This window comes from Oncorhynchus keta, chromosome 12 (assembly GCF_023373465.1).
Source record: "Oncorhynchus keta strain PuntledgeMale-10-30-2019 chromosome 12, Oket_V2, whole genome shotgun sequence".
Classification (NCBI taxonomy): domain Eukaryota; kingdom Metazoa; phylum Chordata; class Actinopteri; order Salmoniformes; family Salmonidae; genus Oncorhynchus; species Oncorhynchus keta.
The window spans coordinates 45196716-45211427 of record NC_068432.1 but is presented as its reverse complement, the minus strand read 5'-3'; the positions used below and the strand labels follow the sequence as shown (position 1 = coordinate 45211427).

Here is a 14712-nt window from a genome sequence, read left to right as displayed (position 1 = left end):
CCAGCGTCGTCCGAGTTAGGGTTTGGCTGGCGTAGGCAGTCATTGTAAATACTAATTATTTCTTAACTGACTTGCTTAGTTAAATAAAGGCTAAATAAATAGACCGCTGCGCCACCTGGGAGCCCATCATATCATTTACACACGTTATATACATGTTATTAAGGTGTTGTGCACCGCCTTATAGTTAGATCTGTCCACAGAGGACAGGAACTGAGCTGGCTGGTATTCATTAGGCACCAAGCCGGGGACGGAATACCTGAACTTTTGCAATGAAAAACGCTCATTTTCATTTTCGTTGCTCCACTTTCCCCTAATGAATACAACCCTGTTTTCACTCTACTGACTGTCTGTTGATTTACAGCCCCCTTCTTTAAGTGGTGTTGTTGTACAGGGGTGGAGTTCAGGTGTATGTACAGGGTGTTTAGCACCAGTGTGCTGCCAGGGGGGTTGGAGACAGGAGAACTAGAGAACACAAAAGCACCAAGGACGTGTGAATTCTACCCAGGCGTCAACGCTGTCTCCACAGTTCCTCTCCATCCCCTGGGTGGGGTGGGGGGTGAGGTGTGTGTTGTGTGTGTGAGAGAATGGGCTGTGGGGTAGACACTGGTTGACTCTCGTCTGGTGTGTGGGTGCTGCGGAAATGCCTGATGGTCTTCACAACATCACACGAAATGCCTTACCTTGGAGAGGAAGGTTTACACAGGCTTTCTTTTTGGCAAGCAAAGTGACTTACAGTTGACACAGCTACATTTATTCAGTGCATGTGGTGTTGCCAGCTCCATGCTTCATTCATGTCTCTTGTGAATACCATGCCGATGTCATACAGTAGATAAATATGGACTTTTCTTTCTGTATTTCAAGGTGTGTTGGAGGGCTGGGCGTGTAATGTTGTCCGCATGCCTCCGTTCCGAAACAGTTTGGAACAGTTCTTGCATTATATTGTGACTAAATTGTATGCCGTTTTATTTAGTTTTGGTGTTCATAAGGGTTTGTGCTGTACCAAACAGCTTAGTTAGATGTCAAATTGCGCGACCTATTTTTATATTTAACCTTTATTTAACTAGGCAGGTTAGTTAAGAAAAAAATATTATTTACAATGATGGCCTAGGAACAGTGTGTTAACTGCCTTGTTCAGGGGCAGAACGACACATTTTTACCTTGTCAGCTTGGGGATTCGATCTAACAACCTTTCGGTTACTGGCCCAAAGCTCTAACCACTAGGCTACCTGCCGACTAAGATCTCTGCAAAAACGTCACAATTAATGACAGATTTCTTGACCTATCTTAGATTCATTCTGACTTTTGAGGAAGTGTATATTGGCTACGGAGTCTCAAAATGGACAAACTATTGAAGCTAAGCTCTTTTAAGGGAGTATGATCGAAACACTTGTTTGGTTCGCTAGAACACTCATTGGGTTCTCGGCTAGGCGTCAGCCGAACCGAAGCATGCGGAAGCGTTAACAGTGACCAGTATCTTTATGTATTTCAAGGTGTGTAACAGTGACCAGTACCTGAAGATGCCTAGAGAAAACATGACACGCTTGCTGAAGGAGAGAGGTACGTTCCCTGTCCTTTCCTCAGACTCCTTTTGGTTTCAAAGGTGAGACATTTAATTTAGAAAAGTAAATGAATGGAGTTCCTATGGGACAAATATTTTCTATTCAGTGAGTTTTCTATTCCTCTCTGCAGGGTTTCTACAACAACAGCAGCAGGCTCCTGTTCCACCAGAGGGTGAAACCTGGGACGACCCCCCTTCCCCGGCCCCATTCCTGGCCCCAGGGGCCCCCAGGTACTCACCTCATTGTCGCTGGGCCCCTCTGTCAGACCTGGACTCCTCCACCCTCACCTTCCCTAGGGGAGCGGTGTTACAGCTGCACACCGTGCCCCCCGGCCTACTACCCAGGATACCCTTCTTCTTTATCTGCACCGGCTGTGGCAAGATCTTCTGGGAGGGCTCCCACTTCAGCAGGGTCTTGTCACAGTTTCAGGAAGTGTTGTGTATCACTGAGGATACTGAAGATACTCTGAGTTTTTCAACCCAATAGGACCGACCCCTAACCTCTGACCGCTAATCTCTGTCCATCTTGCAGGGATCAAAATGGCCGCTGACTGAACTAAGCCTACTGTACTGATTACTGTCTTCACACACCTATTTTGGTGCTTTTCCATTTCGTCAAACTTTATCTTCCGAGTTTACTACGTCCCGTTCTACAGACCGTTATGTTATTACAATGGAATTAACACAAATTTGACCTTCAAATTTCCTTCAGTTTTGAAGCCATATGTTATTATGAGTTGAAAGACTGGTTTGTCTTTTTATGTGTGAATGGATCTGGTTATGTCTGCGGTCTACTGTCTGGGAAGCTTTTTTACGAGTATATGTTTTATGAAGACACAGTACCAGTCAAAAGTTCAGACACATCTACTCATTCAAGGTTTTTTTTATTTTCTACATTGTAGAATAATAGTGAAGACATCAAAACTATGAAATAACACATATGGAATCATGTAGTAACCATAAAAGTGTTAAACAAATAAAAATATATTTTAGATTTAAGATTCTTCAAAGTAGCCATCCTTTGTCTTGATAACAGCTTTGCACAGTTTTGGTATTCTCTCAACCAGCTTCATGAGGAATGCTTTTCCAACAGTCTTGAAGGAGTTCCCACATTCTGAGCACTTGTTGGCTGCTTTTCCTTCACTCTGCGGTCCAACTTATCCCAAACCATCTCAATTGGGTTGAGGTCGGGTGATTGGAGGCCAGGTCATCTGATGCAGCACTCCCATCACTCTCCTTGGTTACTAAAGATTCCATATGTGTTATTTAATAGTTTTTATGTCTTCTATTATTCTACATTGTAGAAAATAGTTATTTTTTTAAAGAAATACCCTGGAATGAGTAGGTGTTCTAAAACTTAACTGGTACGATATATGTTCTTCATCTTAAACTCGGTTTGATTTTAACTACTTTTCCATAAGTGACAAGGGGCTTCATACTATTCTATATTCTGTGAATCCTGTATTTTATTGTTGATTATGAAATAAGTTGTTTTATAAAAAGGTAACTCTCGTTATCACTGATGGCGTTTCGTATTTCGGTCAATTATTTATTTCATCCTTATCTTAGGATGGTGGTAGACAGGCTTCAACCAGCCTGAGATGAGGTGTAGCCAACATCATAGTTCGTTTTCTTACTTTTCTTGAATTATTAGCATAACGTTTTGGATGTCTATGGCTATTATGTGCTGATCTTATTGCTCTATTTCAACAGGAGGTATTCATTGACTTTTAGGCAATCTAAAGGCAATCTAAAGACTATTACTCACCTAAGATGTCTGGAGACACTTCTCATATTGGATGGTGATAGTGGTTTACTTGACTTCACCTCTGGGACTGGTGTTGTAACGTGACCCACCGCTCACCTCTGGGCCTGGTGGTGTAACGTGACCCACCTCTGGGACTGGTGTTGTAACGTGACCCACCGCTCACCTCTGGGACTGGTGGTGTAACGTGACCCACCTCTGGGACTGGTGTTGTAACGTGACCCACCGCTCACCTCTGGGACTGGTGGTGTAACGTGACCCACCTCTGGGACTGGTGGTGTAACGTGACCCACCTCTGGGACTGGTGGTGTAACGTGACCCACCTCTGGGACTGGTGGTGTAACGTGACTCACCTCTGGGACTGGTGGTGTAATGTGACCCACCTCTGGGACTGGTGGTGTAACGTGACCCACCTCTGGGACTGGTGGTGTAACGTGACCCACCTCTGGGACTGGTGGTGTAACGTGACCCACCTCTGGGACTGGTGGTGTAACGTGACCCACCTCTGGGACTGGTGGTGTAACGTGACCCACCTCTGGGACTGGTGGTGTAACGTGACCCACCTCTGGGACTGGTGGTGTAACGTGACCCACCTCTGGGACTGGTGGTGTAACGTGACTCACCTCTGGGACTGGTGGTGTAATGTGACTCACCGCTCACCTCTGGGACTGGTGGTGTAACGTGACTCACCTCTGGGACTGGTGGTGTAACGTGACCCACCTCTGGGACTGGTGGTGTAATGTGACCCACCTCTGGGACTGGTGGTGTAATGTGACTCACCGCTCACCTCTGGGACTGGTGGTGTAATGTGACCCACCTCTGGGACTGGTGGTGTAGCGTGACCCACCTCTGGGACTGGTGGTGTAGCGTGACCCACCTCTGGGACTGGTGGTGTAGCGTGACCCACCGCTCAAGGTCACCTGGTAACTCAAACCGTCCCCTGGCCCCCTTTCTGTTTCAGTTCCTGGTCAAGAGGTGTGAGCTGCTTTATCCTCTAATCCATCCATGCTAAACAAATGAACACAAAAGGACCAAACATCAAGATAATAAAGGCTTTTGTTGCTTCAGTTGACGGTTACGGTACTTTGTTTTGTCAAGTAAAAGTGCTTCTCTGTACATCAACTGTTCTTCTGTGACAGTAGTTCATCAACTGTCAGTCAGAGCAGGTTAAAGGTTAAAGCAACATAAGGAAGAATATTAGAATACACCAGGTGCAATTTATTGTTTTCTCGTCAGTCACTCACAGTCACTCAATTAGCCATGTCAGCGAAGCTTTTGTAGATTGGTAGTTAGTCTAGCCAGCTATCTAAACTTTTAGAAATCATGGCCCAATACCGAACCGTCTCCCAGTCCCTGCAGCTGAAAAACATCCCCACAGCATGATGCTGCCACCACCATGCTTCATTGTAGGGATGGTGCCAGGTTTCCTCCAGACGTGACACTTGGCATTCACGCCAAATAGTTTCATCTTGGTTTCATCAGAGCAGAGAATCTTGTTTCTCATGGTCTGAGAGTCTTTAGATGCCTTTTGGCAAACTCCAAGTGGCTGCCATGTGCTTTTTTACTGAGGAGTGGCTTCCGTCTGGCCACTCTACCATAGAGGCCTGATTGGTGGAGTGCTGCTGAGATGGTTGTCCTTCTGAAAGGACCTCATGGCTTGGTTTTTGCTCTGACATGCACTGTCAACTGTGGGACCTTTATATAGACAGGTGTGAGCCTTTCCAAATCATGTCTAATCAATTTAATTTACAACAGGTGGACTCCAAGTTGTAGAAACATCTCAAGGATGATCAATGAAAACAGGATGCATCTCAGCTCAATGTTGAGTCTCATAGCAAAGGGTCTGAATACTTGTTTAAATAGGTCCAGTAAATCACTGGGACCGAGCTCCCTGCCATCTAGGACCTCTATACCAGGCGGTGGTAAAAGAAGGCCCAGAAAATTGTTAAAGACCCCAACCACCCAAGTCATAGACTATTTTCTCTACTGCCGCATGGCAAGAGGTACCGGGGCATAAAGTCTGACACCAACCGGCTCTTGAATAGCTTCTACCGCCAAGCAATACGACTACTAAATAGCTAACAAAATAGCTACACAGACTGAGTTTACCTTGTACCTTTTATTTCAATTGTTTCACTGTCTCTATGCACACTCACAGGGCCATACACACACTGCCACTCCAACACACAAACACTCACTCCATCATTTGCTTACACACACATAATATGAACATACATTTATACTGACTCTACATACACACACCCACTCACATACAAGCAGCTTATATCCTGTTGCCTCGTCCCCTTACCTCCACTGCAGTATCCCTGCACATTGTAAACATGGCATTGGAACGGACTTTAAAAATATATTTCCTGTATAAAGTATGCTTACTTATTTAATATTTTTATTTTTTATTTTAATACATTATTGATTATTGCATTGTTGGGTTTTGAGATTGTAAGAAAGGCATTGCACTGTACTTGTGCATGTGACATTAAAACTTGAAACTGTTGCTTGGCAATTTGCCCGAAAAATGTGATCTCTCTGGGGGAGCCTCCGTCTGTAGAGAGAGACAAATGATTTAGGTCAATTCGCGTTTTGTTGCAAGGGAAAGAAGACTGGATAATCTATCATCTAAAACGGAAGTGCATGGTGCGTTCTTATGGTTTCCCCGAAGTGTTCTGTGCTCCATTCAGTCTACGTCTAACTTTGAAGGTATAATTTTGTTTAAACATGTTTCAATGAACCCTGAATAGTAGGTTAGTATTTGAAGTATTTAGCACCACTATTTTTTTCTCCAGCCCTCCTGAAATAAACTGCCCCGCCTGGCAGTCCCTGTCCGGTTGCAGGGTCTATCTATCCCTGGCCGCGCTGCGTATAGAAAGAAGCTGCCTGCTCGCAGTTTTTTGCTGCACTGTTATTTGATCCTCGCTCTTTCTTTGCTGGGAAGAAAAACTCGCCTCTTTCCCACGCTCCTTAAACACGTGGTGCTGTAATGAATTGGCTTCTGAAGCCCCTCCCTCCATTGAACCGTCACAGCCCGCTTCACAGAATCCCTGTGCCCTGAGTCAGTGGCGGTTAGGGGCTCCTCCCGTCCTGTCTGTTCTGTCGCCCCGGCGCCAAACCTTACATGACGGCCTGACTCTCTTCGGTTTCTACACATAATATCAAGTCACGCTTGTGTGTTTTCTCTTCCGTCGATTATAAAAATGTTTTTTTTTTTAAATATTGTTTTGTCAGGAATAGAAATAGGATAGATTTGGTATTTATTTCACATAGCTTATTATATACCATTCAGTAACTGTCCATTTAGAAGTTTGAGAAGTATGATACGCTACTAGGCTAATGTTGTTTTGACTTTTACGAATCGATACCCTCTTGAAATTACGGAGGGCCTCCAAATATGGGAGATTACCGTTGCGCTACCAGCACCAACACATTTGTCACATTCCTCTCACATGTTTGTTTATTGGTCATCCTATGGAGACCGCTGATTCTACTTTGCGTACGGATTGCACGTGGATTTGGGTAGGGTCAAATGCTAAATTTGGAATGATGGTGTGAGGTAAAATGACAAAGATTCCACTCCAGTAGATACCATGTAGACTTAATAGACCAGTTATATACCTGTCTAAGCATTTTAGAGAGAATGTTATATTACGTGTTTTGGCATCACGATGAAAACATTAATTTGCTTATTTAATTAAAAAATGTATCCACAATTATTGTTTGAGTGCTTTCATTTGCTCCATATACAGAAAATCCCTTTATTTTTATTTTTATGACATACACAACATATCGTTGCTGTCTTTACAAAGGAGCGTAATTACATCCACATGTTAAGGGTGTATTTTGGTTGTATCGAGCAAATGTTTCAAGAGTCTGAATAAGAACACCATGTGGATAAAGCCACAGAAACAAGCTAAACAAAATCCGAATAAGACCAGTACGTCACGTCAGGAACTCTGACCAGACACCTTCCTTTGTCCAAAGGCTCCTGCAGGGTTCTGTGCAAATGTTTTCCAACTGGCCTGACACCGCTTTTTGATTAGTGGACAGATGTTCCTGAGATGTTTAGGATCTCTGCTGGCTAGTTTGGGGAGCTCTATGACTCTGGGCTATGGTTTAGTGTTGTCTAAAGATGCCTATATATGACATTAAATAATAATAAAATAGTCATACACATCACAGACACTGGAAAGGAGTATGTCAATGTTACTATTTTTGCCTGCATTTTGATATTCCTTCTGTCTCAACAAGAACCAAAGGTCTGCACTTATTGATATGTGATTTCAAAATGCACCTGGTTTCTCTCAGCTATGGTACAAATAAACGGAAACGTGTGCAGACTGATTAACACACACACACACCAGTAAATACCACGTAGGTGTATGATGAAACCATTCAACTGTGGCTTTTCCGTTAGGTGAAGTTGTCAGCTAAATTGTTGTCATATTACATACATCATAGATTTACTAACATAGCCAGCAAAGTTCTGAGTTTGTTTTGTTATTTTTTTGTCGGCTACTATGTGCTACTATGCTACCTTTGTGGTGAGGCTGGTGGTGAGATAAAGTGGTCCTACGTATCGGATGTTATTAATCAACAGACTGAGTCATCGCATACGTGCACCAAATGTACATTGGAGTGTACAGTGGAGTGTGTGGGAACCTGAGGACAAACGGAAACTGCTTAACTATGAAAAGACAGGGTGTTTCAAGTATCATACATCGGTCTATAGATAGGACTCCCAGGCTAGTGAAGCCTATACCAAACGGAGCAAAAGGTTCAATTTACCTTGTGTGGTTTCCAGGCCAGCAAGGCGCGACAACAATTTACAATCGCAGCCCTCCGGTTCCCACGGTAGCTATGCTGCGGCTGAACTAGGCTGATGCGTGCCATTCTATGCGCAACGTCACCTCTTTTCACTTGCAAAAGGAAGTCGCACGGGCTTTTGTTATTTGAAGTTCTATTGCTTCTTGTCACTTTAAAACAACTGGAATATCCGCAGATGACATTTAGATGGATTGTAAACCGCCAGAGAGGTGTCTCTCCTCTTGGCGTTATTATATGGAGGGAGGCTATACCACTAGACTTGGGCTCGAGTTGTTTTACAGAAGTTTCAGTGGCCATTTGTTTTTCTCTGTCCAATGTATACATCGTTATTGCCAAAAGAACTAGACTGCAGACAAGTAAATAACCCAAATATGTTTATTTCCTAAAGTAGGCTCATGCGTATTTTGTCACCCTATTTTATATACGATACGGAAAAACATGATCTGTTTGTGTGAAATGTATAAACAAAGTTTTAGTTTTTAGTATTTTAGAGTCGTGAGTCTATGGAAGAAGCATATGTTATCTATATTTGGCCACGTTATGTGTACAGTATCAGATCTCTAGCGATCTGCAGTAGCACACACAGTTTTATATTCTATACCACTGGTGACAATTACAATGTAATTCCATTGTTTCAGAAGAAGTTGGACATCGTTTTTGACATATAGTAGCAAACCACAACTCGGCTTTACTAGTTTGTCGCGTTTAACGCCGAATGAGCCCGAATTAACATCATGGGACGAAATACGACGCATAACAGGCCCTTTTTACAGTACAGTATTACTCCTTTGTTTTTTTACATTAATATATATATATATATATGCTTGTGTGGTTGCACTATTCGTCCGTCGAAATACAACTTCAGATCCGAATAGTTTTTGCAACATGCCCTATGACTCCATGCGCAATAGTCCCGTTAATCCCTTGGATCCGCTGCTCTCCTAAACAACATATTGCTTTTCTCTACATTTTTTCACGATGTCGTTTATGACTCCTTCAACACCATCCTCCCTTGAGTCACGTCTCTCATGCGAGGGAGTAAAATTGTCAATTTTATAGATGTTTTATTTTATAGATGCCATTTGTTTCCACGAGACCACGCCTTACTCTAAGGTTTCACACGTGTGGACCCTCCCCAAAACGGACCCAGTAGCCAATTACCTCGCTCCATTTCCGCCCATTTCACAAGAGTTGATTCTATGGAATACCATTGTCATGCAAATAAAGGACGCGTAAAATATCCCCCTCGCGCGCACTGCAGAGCAGAGACTCACTGGGATCGCACGAAGGACGCGAAGCACGGGGCACGCGGGGGAATTTCATACTACGTCGTCGCCAGAACCCGTCCAATTGTCACAGGCAAGTAGTACCCACATTTTTTCTATTTTAATCATAACAGTTATCGGGAATTGTATCTCAACCGTATTTTTTAAAGTGTGCATAAAAGTGTTTTTGATGTAGACGTTGGAATGTAACCGTTGGGGAATATTGTTCAGTGCGCTTACGTGGATCCTACCTGTCTCACAGCCACCCTTGCAAGACGAACTGCGGCGGCTCCAGGATCCTGCAGGCAAGAGGGTAAAATCGCAAGAAGAACCAACCTGCCCAGATTCAACTGCATTTTATTCATCTTGTTTGGAGATAACCGTGGCCGTTCTTCCAGAATACCTACAGAAGAAAAGTTTCAACTGTCGCTCTGCTCCATCTCTGCAATAAAACATATACTACCTGTTGCTGCTAGTAACAACTGAGGAGAAGAGGGGGAGACTACACCTTGCGACACTTGGATCTCTTATAAACACGCTTTGTAGGGAGTTGGATTTCGCAACCTTTAATCTTTTGCACACCAAGTGTGTTATTTGTCTATGTCCATTTTGGGATATTAGTGGTTTTACCATATCTATAGTATATACGTTTTTAAAGTGCCTTACAACTGGTATTAATCCAGTATTTGGGGGGTATTCCAACGCCAGAGACTCCAATCAGTGACTATCAGATAGACAGGCACAGGATCTATCTCTATATCCCGGTTTCACCATGAGTCAAGGGGATGTATCAACTTGCTCTGCGCCTCAGATCGTATTCCAAGAGGCGGTGAAGCAAGGCAACACAAAGGAACTCCACTCGTTGCTCCAGAACATGACAAACTGCGAATTCAATGTCAACTCCTTCGGGCCCGAAGGACAGACGGCGTTGCATCAGTCAGTCATCGATGGGAATCTCGAACTTGTAAAACTGCTGGTGAAATTCGGAGCTGATATTCGATTGGCGAACAGGGAAGGGTGGAGTGCCTTACACATTGCCGCTTTTGGAGGACATCAAGACATAGTCCTATACCTCATCACTAAGGCAAAGTACTCCTCTGGCGCACGGTGATGTGCTACACTGCTGTCAGGTAAACACACGGAAAGCCAGGCTCTTGTAAATTAGCGTTTCGATCTATAGTTGTGCCAAATTATAGCCTACAAAACACAGTGACTTCCCTTTCATTAAAACCAAACGGGGGTCTCTCTCACTCGTGAGTCAAACGCCACATGGTTCTTGTATCCGCTTCAGCATAAAAAACGCCATTTTGTTGGGTTGGTACTAAAGCTTTTTCCTTGAACGTGTATAATAGATTGGGACGTATAAAATAACTAAACCAGTGTTTGGGTCCCGAGACCTGATATAGCAGCCTGGTTTTACGCAGCGATAGACTTTCTATATTTTTTTTGTCACGGTTACATTGAAACAGTTCTTTATTGGGCTTCGTATTGAGGTGTCGCCTTGTAACTGCGGTGGTCACACAGGACCCTTTTAAAATAATTGTATATACTAAAAGATGGCACTTGTTGCTGTAGCTGCATGCTGGAATATATGAAAGGGAAGAAAAGGTGAACACGGGAAATGAAGGCCATACTATATTTGGCTATTATTTCTTTTTAAATTATAGGATTTGATCTATTTCAAAGAGCAGCATTATTAGGCCTATATATATTACACCCAACCGGCATTTCCAGATGTGTAATCATTGTAACAACTATTGACTTAATGTTGTTAAGTACTTTACACAATAGCTTTACTTTGTTTCTTTATAATAAAAAAAAGTATCTAAATGCGCCCTGCCTTCAAGCAGGCTGCTGGCATGTATCAATGTCTTTTCAGGCCAGTGCGACCGCAGTGTCAATGGTTAATGTGATATAAACCGCTGCTTTCGCTTTGTATCAAAACGTCAGGAAAGTGGCATTTGGAATTCACTTTAATCTCCTTTCAGTATTTTAACGAACAACACCCTGGTCATCACTGTGAATACAGGCTGGGTTCTATTTATGAAGGTACATTGACCAGATGCATTTTGAAAATTCTGTGGTTATTCTTTTCAAATCAAATCTGTTACGTTTAAGAATATTTAGGGTGACTTATAAAGCTGCTTCAGACTCTATGCTTATCATAGTATAAACTATCCTGTTTGGAGACCCCGTGTTACAATAAGCCCAAATTTGACCTTGCTAAAGAGAGACTCTTCTTTGTCCCTCATTAACTTCTTGTTTGGTTTTATTTGCCAACTACCTCGACTGTAAAGTATTCAAAACCATTGGACTCCTGCTCACTCCAATATGGGGAGTCACACACATCCTTTAGCACAGTGGATCCCAACCATTTTTGGTTACTGTACCTGAAGTACCCCCTCAGGTGCATTTTACCAGTAGGCCTATGGTCTGATGAGTCTTCTCAAGTACCCCCTGTTGATAGGCCACCCCCAGGGGTCCTAGTACCCCCCCTAGTTGGAAACCACTGATCTAGCTATCCCCAAGCCAAGCCTGCTCATACCCACACAGACATTTGAAGTAATAGCTATTTTAGCAGTAGGCCACAAGCCAATGTTATTTAACCCAGTGATATAGGCTAGGAGACAACTATGGTGTTTCTTCTGCAAAGCAATAATTTCTATTTCATATTAATCAAGCCCGTTTCTTATCTTCATCTGGGATTAATTTATTTCCCACACTACAACCAAACTTTAATCTGACAAGCAAAGTGTTTTTTCTTTTTTGCCTTTCTGTGAAGGTATGGTTGCAAACACACATTGCCTTTTTTTGGTTTTATACATTATATAGTCGTTCTGTTTGAAGTTTCTATTTAGTCACAAAAATTGCATTTTATTGCCTGACTTATAAATGCAGGGAGTTTTATTGCACAAAATGCAGAGCCTTTTACGCCCCCTGGTGCCTGTCCGGGTAACTGCAGGAGTTAAGGCTTAGAAATAGTTACTACTGAGCAGGAGTAAAACATTTTATTACTCATGTTATGATGACTAACATCTACATGACTATTGCAGGATATATATATAAAACAAATGGTTTAAACTGCCTGCTTCAGTTTGAAAGTCATGGCACCCTAATGTTTGTTTCAATGCTGCTTGTATGTTTTATATTAGATTTTACTCAATGGCCAACAGTAAGTGAAAGAAAAATATCTGATAGCATCTGTGTCTGTGTGTGTGTGTGTGTGTGTGTGTGTGTGTGTGTGTGTGTGTGTGTGTGTGTGTGTGTGTGTGTGTGTGTGTGTGTGTGTGTGTGTGTGTGTGTGTGTGTGTGTGTGTGTGTGTGTGTGTGTGTGTGTGTGTGTGTGTGTGTGTGTGTGTGTGTGTGTGTGTGCGTGCACATATGTGCATGAATGTGTGTGTGTGTGTCTGTGTGTGCTGCATTCATCTGACTGTTGTGTCCTGAGTGAGTTGAGCTGTGTTCCCCTCCCTGGCCTGTGTGTGGCCTGCTCCTCTCCTCGAGTGTGTGGCTTTATGTTGCTACCTGGGGGTCTTCCCTCCCTACAGTAAGGAGAGACACCGGGGATGAAGGACTGTCCTTCCATGTACCTGGAAAAGCAAACTAAATGGATTAGAAAGAAACATCAAGGAATAGATTGGTTTTAGTGGAACAAAAAAATATGCATCGCTTGTCTTAAACTTGATATTTTTTATATATATATATTTTAAATATTGCACTGACTGTTGTTGATTAAGTTGACTTTTTATCAAGTCAAATTGTATTGTTTTTCCGAATAGAAAAAAAAAGGAACACAACAAAATACTATTGTATAAAAACAACTCCAGGTTGTAATGTTTTGTGTGTTAACTTTGTGAAACATTGTGTTAAGGCAAAGATTGTTTGAATCTTTGTGATCGGGTATGTGTTTATATACAGAACCAGCCAAACGTTTGGACTCATTCAAGGGCAGGTATAAAGAGAAACCCTGGAGTGAGTGGCTGGGTCCTGACTTTTGACTGGTACTGTTTATATATAATATGCTTAAATATCTTGGAGCACTTTCTTTTCTGAAGTGCTGTCCTCCTCCTGTTGTTATGAAAGGGGAAAAATACATTTGATGGTAAGATCATTGTTACAAAAATAATTGCACAGCGTATGGTTGTTCTACTCAAGTGTCATAACATTTATGGCCCGAGAGAGGACGACTGGATAGGTGTAAATGAATGAGAGAAAGTGCTGACGTTTAAATAAATAAATTGGGCCGGGGCGTGTTCTGTTTTTGTTTGGCTTTTTTTCGAGTGAAACAAAAACGAATGTCTTGAGTTTAATGAGTGATGCTGAAGTTCCATCGTGTTTTGATTTTGGGTTTTCTTGTTTTTGTTCTGTATTTTGTTTTTGAACGTTTGTAACACTGTGATCATGATGTGTGTTGAGAAAATGAGTGCTGTAATATTTTTGTACGTTTGTGTACAAGCCAGTAAAAAAAATCTTTAAACTCTGTGTGTCTATGCATGTTTTTTTTTCCTACCCCCAGGCAGTCCCAGCCCCCGTTACCCATAGAGAAGAATAGTGACGGGCACATACCCCTCTTCTCTCCCGTTCTCCCAGGCTAGCCCAGATCCCCTCTTCCCCCTCTCCCAGGCTAGCCCAGATCCCCTCTTCCCCCTCTCCCAGGCCATCCGGTTCCCCATTCTCTCCCTTTTGTTATTCAGTCAGTCTCATCTTTTCACATGGTGGATAAAAGAGCCACGCACATGATTGTGGGTAGTTCTGGTTTATAGAAGGCAGGGTTCCCTCCCCAGTGTATGCCGGTTTTATGTTACTCTCTCTCTGTCTGTCTGTGTAGTCTGAGGAAGGTCCCTAGCTCAACTCTCTGGCTCTGCATCACTATTCCTCTTCTCTCTATTAACCCCCTGGGCACTCGTCTGTTTCTCTCTTTTTCTGTCTGTCTGTCTCGCTCTCTCTCTCTCCCTCTGGCGGTCTCTCTCCCTCCCTCTGGCGGTCTCTCTCCCTCCCTCTGGCGGTCTCTCTCCCTCCCTCTGGCGCTCTCTCTCTCTCTCCCTCTGGCGCTCTCTCTCTCTCTCCCTCTGGCGCTCTCTCTCTCCCTCTGGCGCTCTCTCTCTCTCTCCCCTCTGGCACTCTCTCTCTCTCTCTCTCCCTCTGGCACTCTCTCTCTCTCTCTCCCTCTGGCACTCTCTCTCTCTCTCTCTCCTCTGGCTCTCTCTCTCTCTCTCTCCCTCTGGCTCTCTCTCTCTCTCCCCTCTGGCTCTCTCTCTCTCCCTCCTCTGGCTCTCTCTCTCTCTCCCCTC

At 43.2% G+C, this 14712-nt stretch overlaps 2 protein-coding genes and 1 long non-coding RNA gene across 11 annotated transcripts in view; 2 read left to right on the top strand and 1 right to left on the bottom strand.

The window, feature by feature from the left end:
* Positions 1-3713, top strand: part of exd3 (exonuclease 3'-5' domain containing 3) — a 65775-nt gene extending 62062 nt beyond the window's left edge. The window contains exons 20-22 of one of the 2 annotated variants that reach the window (XM_035783049.2): positions 1491-1557; positions 1690-1789; positions 3272-3713. In XM_035783049.2, the coding sequence (XP_035638942.1) occupies positions 1491-1557; positions 1690-1789; positions 3272-3410 (306 nt within the window). In that variant the 3' untranslated portion in view covers positions 3411-3713. Of the gene's footprint in view, positions 1-1490; positions 1558-1689; positions 3087-3271 lie in introns of those variants that run through there. The other variant, XM_035783048.2, reaches the window with a different exon arrangement.
* Positions 3353-4251, bottom strand: LOC127906399 (uncharacterized). 8 transcript variants are annotated; one of them, XR_008061209.1, is made up of 5 exons: positions 4074-4251; positions 3984-4013; positions 3707-3886; positions 3490-3646; positions 3353-3452 (listed from the first exon to the last, which is right to left on the bottom strand). It is a non-coding gene; the product is annotated as an uncharacterized LOC127906399 (long non-coding RNA). The 8 variants fall into 8 exon arrangements; XR_008061208.1 differs by having other exon boundaries at positions 3370-3519; positions 3557-3646; positions 4044-4248; XR_008061201.1 differs by having other exon boundaries at positions 3370-3519; positions 3557-3646; positions 4074-4246.
* A 5161-nt stretch (positions 4252-9412) lies between these two features.
* LOC118391551 (notch-regulated ankyrin repeat-containing protein A-like) lies at positions 9413-13901 on the top strand. Its single transcript, XM_035783047.2, has 2 exons — positions 9413-9518; positions 9687-13901. The coding sequence occupies exon 2, from the start codon at positions 10197-10199 to the stop codon at positions 10533-10535; it is 339 nt and encodes a 112-aa protein (XP_035638940.1). The 5' UTR covers positions 9413-9518; positions 9687-10196; the 3' UTR covers positions 10536-13901.
* The last annotated feature ends 811 nt before the right edge of the window (positions 13902-14712 follow it).

Coding starts and splice junctions, on each gene's coding strand:
- LOC118391551 (XM_035783047.2), top strand. CDS start 10,197: ATGAGTCAAGGGGATGTATCAACTTGCTCTGCGCCTCAGATCGTATTC.